The sequence below is a fragment of the Vigna radiata genome, chromosome 7 (assembly GCF_000741045.1).
Source record: "Vigna radiata var. radiata cultivar VC1973A chromosome 7, Vradiata_ver6, whole genome shotgun sequence".
NCBI lineage: Eukaryota > Viridiplantae > Streptophyta > Magnoliopsida > Fabales > Fabaceae > Vigna > Vigna radiata.
This window is the reverse complement of record NC_028357.1, coordinates 52,605,732-52,613,242: the sequence shown is the minus strand read 5'-3', so window position 1 is coordinate 52,613,242 and position 7,511 is coordinate 52,605,732. Positions and strand designations below refer to the sequence as shown.

General features: G+C 26.2%; 1 protein-coding gene across 1 annotated transcript; it reads left to right on the top strand.

The window, feature by feature from the left end:
- Window positions 1-3,960: 3,960 nt before the first annotated feature.
- On the top strand, window positions 3,961-6,066 carry LOC106767260 (inositol oxygenase 2). The gene is made up of 10 exons (XM_014652110.2): window positions 3,961-4,142; window positions 4,219-4,357; window positions 4,464-4,545; window positions 4,632-4,836; window positions 4,929-4,988; window positions 5,105-5,157; window positions 5,247-5,369; window positions 5,472-5,541; window positions 5,637-5,715; window positions 5,797-6,066. Exons 1-10 carry the CDS (start codon window positions 4,109-4,111, stop codon window positions 5,903-5,905), a joined length of 954 nt encoding a protein of 317 aa, XP_014507596.1. The 5' UTR covers window positions 3,961-4,108; the 3' UTR covers window positions 5,906-6,066.
- Window positions 6,067-7,511: the final 1,445 nt, after the last annotated feature.

Sequence of the window (7,511 nt, the reverse complement as noted above, 5' to 3'; positions counted from 1 at the left end):
TATTTGATGGTTGTCTTAATTTTAATAATTGTGGATAGGTACTTATTGTTGTTAAAAAATAGAAATAAATAGGATAATTTTCCCTACAGCTAATTATTTGTCTGTATTTTGGATTTGGTGGAAGCATAAATGCCACCCCTGGCAGTCTGCTATCAATGATCGTACCTTAAAATTGAAAAGAATAAAGATAATCTGTAAATATTTTTTTATAATATTTTAACATATTTGCGTATTATTATATATAATTGATCTAAAATTCTTTCCAATTAATAATAATAATAATAATTATAAATATTAATATTAATATAGACATATAAATAATATTAAAATATTATAAAAATATTATTGTTAAAATATTACTCTCCAGTTCATTATTACTACTTTTGCCGCTCCCAAGTTTTATAGATACTAATTAATTATTTATAAGTTAAAAAAAAGTTAAATAGGAATCAAAAGTAGTGATTGAAAATTTTGGAGAGTGAAAAAAAAATCATAGGACTAAAACGAAAATTCATATGTTTTACAAGGATCACAAATAATGACTTCAAGTTTTATAGGAAATGAAGAAACCTTTTTCAAAGAACTAACATAAAAACTTACTAACGTGAATTTAAGACATATTTAAGTCTCTCTTTCCTAATATAGAATAAAATATTTATAATAATTTCCTAAAAAATTCTAAAATACATTAATTATTTTAAAAGAGAATTCTACGATTTATTTTTTAAGGTATTAAATGATTATAAGGAAAGTTAATCAAACGCATTTCAGATTAATAAAATATTTTAGGATCCTATAGTTTTGCTATTGATCAATGGATTAAGTAGTACTGAAAGTTTTATCCGAAAATCAAATTTTTAGAATATTTTTTAAAAATGATATTTTTGTTAAGACAACATATCTAATCATTCTTGTTTTGAAGTTTAATAATAGTTTCTAACAAAATAATATTTAATGAAAAGAAATTGTTTAAAATAAAACATTAAACAAAATAATATTTAATGAAAAAACTAAGATAAAACATTAAATGTTATATATGTGTAAACATCTTAAACATATAATGTTATTCTAAAACAAACTTTGTATAAATGTTATAATATACGTATCAAACTAAACGTTAATGAATTTCTATCGTTTAAATGTATATACAAATAGTATTTTCTTGTTTGTTGTGTTAATTTCTCTTTATTCGTGCATATCACAAAAGATATAGACTTATTCAACAGTTTTACATCAGTTCAGAAAAAATGTTAAGAGATATTTTGAGAATATTTCCTCAGTATTTTTTGTTTGACATATATCCGTACAAGTAGAACAATTGCATATGAAAAAGCAACATATATAGCATGTAATCTCATACCAAAAGACTATACATGTACTTAAAAAGTTAATTCTCTCAAAAATATTTAAGATTGAATTAAATGTAATTCAGTTTAAAGTGATACAACATAAGTCTTTTTTTTTTTTGTTATTGTATTAAAACAAGTCTTTTTTAAGCAAATATCAAAGATTTTCTGAATGTTTCTTAAATTCTTTTAAGTGTTCAATATTTTCTACAACTTCTACAAACAACTTCTAATTCTCTATCAGGAAAAAAAATTAAAACTTTGTTCAAACTCCCTTTTTAAAGTTTATTTGTGTTTCAATTTTCATTTTCTACTATTAATATTTTAAATCGTCTACTTTATTAAATAATTAATTACTTTAAGTTATATACATATATATATATATATATATATATATATATATATATCGATGAGTGTATATTTATGTCCATATTTATGTTTTACAATTTAAATTTTTTATGAGATTCTTGTGCTTAAACGATTGACTTAAAGTAAATTTGTGACGATTCGATTTATTGGGTTTGAGAATTAAATATGTTTAAAATGTGATTCTTAGTTGCATAAATTATTTTGGATGTTCTAATGTTTATTTGTGCAACTAAAGTTAAAATTTTATTCATTTAAAGCATGAAATTGAATGGTTAAAGATGATCCAATTTGGTCAACTCAAGGCTCCTGTGCAATTTTGAAAAGAAAGATATGGCTAAAGTGCAATTAGAGGAAAATTTTGGACTTCTATGTAATTTTGAATAAAATAAAAAGGGTTGGAATGTAATTTTGGACAAGTTTAAATCTTCTAGATATTTTAAAAGATATTTTGGAGAAAATAGATCTTAAGATATTTTACTTAATATTATTAAATAATTACCTTATTTAACTATATAAATAAATATCAAAAGATAATATTTGCTAAATGTTTTTGAATCTAGGAAAGATATTATCAAATATTCTCAAAAAATGATTAAATATATTAGATATAAGATAAAATATTTTATCAACAGAAGATTCAGAGTTCAAGTTTAGTCAATCCTATATAAAGAGACCCAAGGGAGACAAAAATTATCACTTCATTCATCCACCACTCCTCTCACTTTTATTTTGCCATGTATTCTACTTCATTCATGAAGGGTTAAGTTTCTAGAGCTATTCCACTAAGGTTAAGTTGAATTAATGTATTTGATTCTTTTGATTATTGATTTGAGTTATTCTTCTTCTATGTCTTTCATCTCTCAATCATATTAAATGCAATGATTTTGCATCATAAGGTGCTTGAACCTACATGCATATTAGTCATATGAGTGAGAATTACTTTGGTTAAATTTATGAACTCTCATACGATTAAATTGGTTTTTGCTGTCAATTGAGAATGTAATTTGGTTGGTGTTAATAATTTCAACTATAATTAATTGAAAATTTACTTTGATTAATTAACTTTTAATTTGGTTTGAAGATTTAAGAATAAACATGATTAAACACAATAACATTTGATTGAGAATATACTTTGGTTGAATACATTGTAAATAGTCTAGGAAGGTCTTGCATTTGATCGAGAATCTACTTCGGTTAACTACATGATCTCCCTCAAATTAATTGAAAATGTACTTCAATTAATTTGAAACCCGAACAATAATCAATAATATGTGGATAACTGGTGATGAATTTATCTTGGAAAAGTAGTGGAATTAGTCTATTTTATTATAATTATTTTTAAGTTTCATGTTTGTTCTTCAAACATTAATTTCATTAGCATAATTTCTCCCTTTTATTCTAAAACATTGCATAGTATTTATGAGAATTAAATATTAAAATATAATTCTACATTTACCAAAAGACGACTCAAATTTACTTTAATCCACCTATTTTCTTAAATGCTACTTGACAATACTAAAATTACCTTAAAAAATAATATTAATTTGATACCTTCAAAACGGCGTATAAATAGCCTTGAAAAAGAGTTTCTAAGTTTCACAAAGGAAGCATTTTAATTTAATTGTAATACTCATATATTAATCATTACACTTTTCTATATGAGCACTCTACTGTTACGTATATAATTAATAATTTAAGGGGAGAAACAGGAACACGCTTCCTTTACTTTCGAAGCATTCATTCGTTCCATGGAATGCAACATTTGAAAAAAATCTAAATTATATAAGGATAATAATGTGTTAATACAGCTTTTTTTTTTACAATATTTTAATGTAATATATATATAATTTTTTTCATTGACTTTAGAATACATCAATACATAATAGAATAACAAATAAATAATAAATTAATAAAAAAATAATATCAAAATAGGTCAAAAGTCTGTCTCAAAAAAAAAAAAAAAAAATATATATATATATATATATATATATATATATATTATATAATAAATGTGGCAAAACGGACAGATATTAATGTAAGGTAACAAATTGCGAGTAATGAGATTTCATAGTGAGTAGATGCCTCGTCAGAAGTTCGCCCATACCTTTGACTTTAACCACAAGATATGATTCTTACGTATTGCTGACTCAGGCTCATCTTCATATTTTCTTCACACATGCATATAATAATCTAATAATATTTCTTATAACCCCTTCCCAACCAACAACTTCTCATTTACTTAAATTGTATTTTTCTGTTCAGGACTTCAATCTTCCAAATTTCCCGGTGAGGACACTCAAGGACTATATATACCCTCTTCCCAAACATTGCTGCCATATTCATTTTCTCTCTGCATTTTTCTGCTCTTTCCCAGCTGTTCCATCAAGGAGAGAATGACCATTCTCATTGAGCAACCCGTTCTATATGGTATGAATGCTTTGCCTTTTCGTTTTAGTTTGGTTCCTAGAGTTACATAACTAAGCTCGCATTGCATGCATTGCAGAGTCACATGTTGAAGGGAAAAACGTTCAGGTTGTAGAAACCAATGAGCTTGTTTTGGATGGTGGATTTCAAGTGCCAAAATATGAGTCAAAAGATGGATTCAATGCCCCGGAAAACAATGCATTTGGCCAATCCTTCAGGTTTTGATTTCATTCCCATTCCGTATTTTCTGATCTTGGTTTTTCTCAATTTCAATATGTTTAAACTTTCTTTTGAATGATTCGGGGGTTTTGAAATATCTGGCAGAGATTATGAGGCAGAAAGCGAGAGACAAAAGGGCGTGGAGGAGTTTTATAGGTTGCAACACATAAACCAGACATATGACTTTGTAAGCAAAGCTTTATGTTCAATTGTCGGAGATTTGTCGAGAAGAAAACGCGTTGCTGATGAAAATTCGTTTTACTAATAATGTAGGTGAAGAGAATGAGGGAGGAATATGGGAAATTGGACAAAGCTGAGATGAGTATATGGGAATGTTGTGAATTGCTTAATGAAGTGGTGGATGACAGCGACCCTGATTTGGACGAACCTCAAATTCAGCATCTGCTGCAGTCTGCTGAGGCAATCAGAAAAGACTACCCTCATGAAGATTGGCTGCATTTGACTGCTCTCATCCATGGTAAATATACCTTTTTTTTTTTTATCAGCATACACCCTTTTGAATATTTGTTTCAACCAATAGAGACTAACATGATGTTGTTGACTTTTCAGATCTCGGAAAGATTCTTGTCCTTCCCAGTTTTGGTGAGCTTCCTCAATGGGCTGTTGTTGGTAAGAAACCTTCCTCTGTAATTCAATCATCGTTATCATCTGCATAATAGTTAGCTTTGATTTTATGTTCTTCATTCCATTTTAGTTGAATTGAATGGTTAATTGGATGTTTGCAGGAGATACATTTCCTGTGGGGTGTGCCTTTGACGAGTCAAATATTCATCATAAGGTAATCAATTTCTCTAAGAAATACGTTAAGGAAAGTACTTTTTACTCTAAATAAAATTACTAACAAGCCTAATTTCATTCCTGATGCAGTATTTCAAGGACAACCCTGATTCCAAATGCCCTGCTTATAACACTAAAAACGGGATATACACTGACGGATGTGGACTAGACAACGTGGCCATGTCATGGGGACATGATGATTACATGTATATGGTGGGTCTCTGCATAACTCTATCACTCTTATGTAGACATGTTTTGAACATACAGTGCTTCTTTTGAGGTCTAATAACATGAAAAATCATTGGTTTTGTGAAGGTTGCTAAAGAAAATGGCACCACTTTGCCATCTGCAGGATTGTTCATTATCAGATATCACTCTTTCTATCGTAAGCTTTTTCCTTATGTATTTCTTTTATCTATGAACTTTGTTTTTGTGTAAACCAGCATATATATATATAACATGTGTAACATAATTGTGTAGCTTTACACAAGGAAGGTGCATATACTCACTTGATGAATGAAGAAGACATTGAGAACATGAAATGGCTCAAAATATTTAAGTATGTTTCTGTTTTCAGTTGTGTGAATTTGGTCATCTGTGCATATCTTTTACTGTTTCTGACATATATAATTTTGTGCAGCAAGTATGATCTTTACAGCAAGAGCAAAGTTCTAGTTGATGTAGAGAAAGTTAAGCCATACTATTTATCACTCATTGAAAAGTATTTTCCGAAGAAGCTTAAATGGTGATTCATTATGAGGAAGCGATTGAATGAATTATTTGAATTCTTTTATACACAGATGTGTTACATTTATATCGAAATCCATTTATCATTCACTTGCAATATGGTATCATGTATTTATAAATTTATTCACATCTATAGTGTAAAATATGATTCACATCTTTCTTACAATTCCCTCTCTCAATCATAATTCTTACAATTCATTGAGTGCTTAAATATTTCCTTCTTTTCTTGACTTATCATGTTTTATAATTTGTAGTCAACATTATTTATAGCAAACTAGTGGCCAATTCTTTGACAGTTAATTTTTAATTAAATAGTGTGTATTTTCTAATAATTATAAATATTTGAACTAAAATTAAAATACATGGAGTTAACTAAATAATATACATACGTTAAAAATAATGCAATGAATTCTTTTAATATTCGTTTAATATTTTGCAACATAATTTCACTATTACTTTGCAGTAATTCTTTGGGAATAAAATTTAAGAATGTTCTAATATATTTAATAAATATTCTGAATTAAATAAAAAAGTATTTTAAATAAAGTCTAAGAATATTCTCTGATTATTATCAAATATTCCTCCATTAAATATCATTTTATTATCAATTCATCCATCAAGATCTATTCCTATAATTTTGCCAATATTGTATATTAAATCAAATGAAACCCTACCAATCGCTTTCTATAACTTTTCTTAATATTTAGAATTACATATTACATTTATGGATTTCTCTCGTAACTCAAACATTTAGAACAAACAAATTTTAAAGATCATCGTCTTTTAAAATAAGTTTTTACTTGTCTTGTATGCTTCACGAGTGGAATTTGTCTCTCAAATTTATCAAGGAAAAAAAATCTCAAATTTTTTACGTTTATTTAGATTTTATTTAAAAAAAAAAAATCTTTTTTTAGACATTGATCAATGTTATGATAGCTAGATTTGTTTAAAATTTACACCTATCAACTTTTAAGAAAAACTTTTTGTGTTTACTTTCAATTCTAAGTTAAATTAATGTCAAAAGTTCCAATAACGTATACTTAAAAAGACAGACACTTTACTTATTGTGATAAGTGAAATAATGACTTTAATATTTTATATACTTATGACAAAGAAAAAATCTTATGCATCCTAAAGTTGTGAAAAGGTAAATAATATTAACCTAACTAATTAAAAATAAAATACAAGTCCTATAAATGAAGAATAAAACGTCTGTGAAAAACACTCTATATAGGAAAATAAAAATTAGTTAAAGTATTTAACTAAGAATAACAAAACACATATTAATATTTATTTGATATAAAAAAATAGTATCAAATAAATATAAAAAAAAATATGTGTGAAAATATCAATATTTATATTAAGATACTTAAATTTTAATTTGAAAATAGTCTAAAATAGACATTAATATAAGAAAAAACAAAACATATGTTCTCTTCCTTTTAAGTGGCTTATTTTTTTTTTTTTTATGGAAAATTCATAATTTATTGTAATCAAATCTCATTATAAGTCAAAAAAGGACTTTAATGATTATTATCTCTACTTTAAATTATAATTACTTTTATCTAAAATCATGAAGAAAATAACGAATAAAAGTAATTATAACTA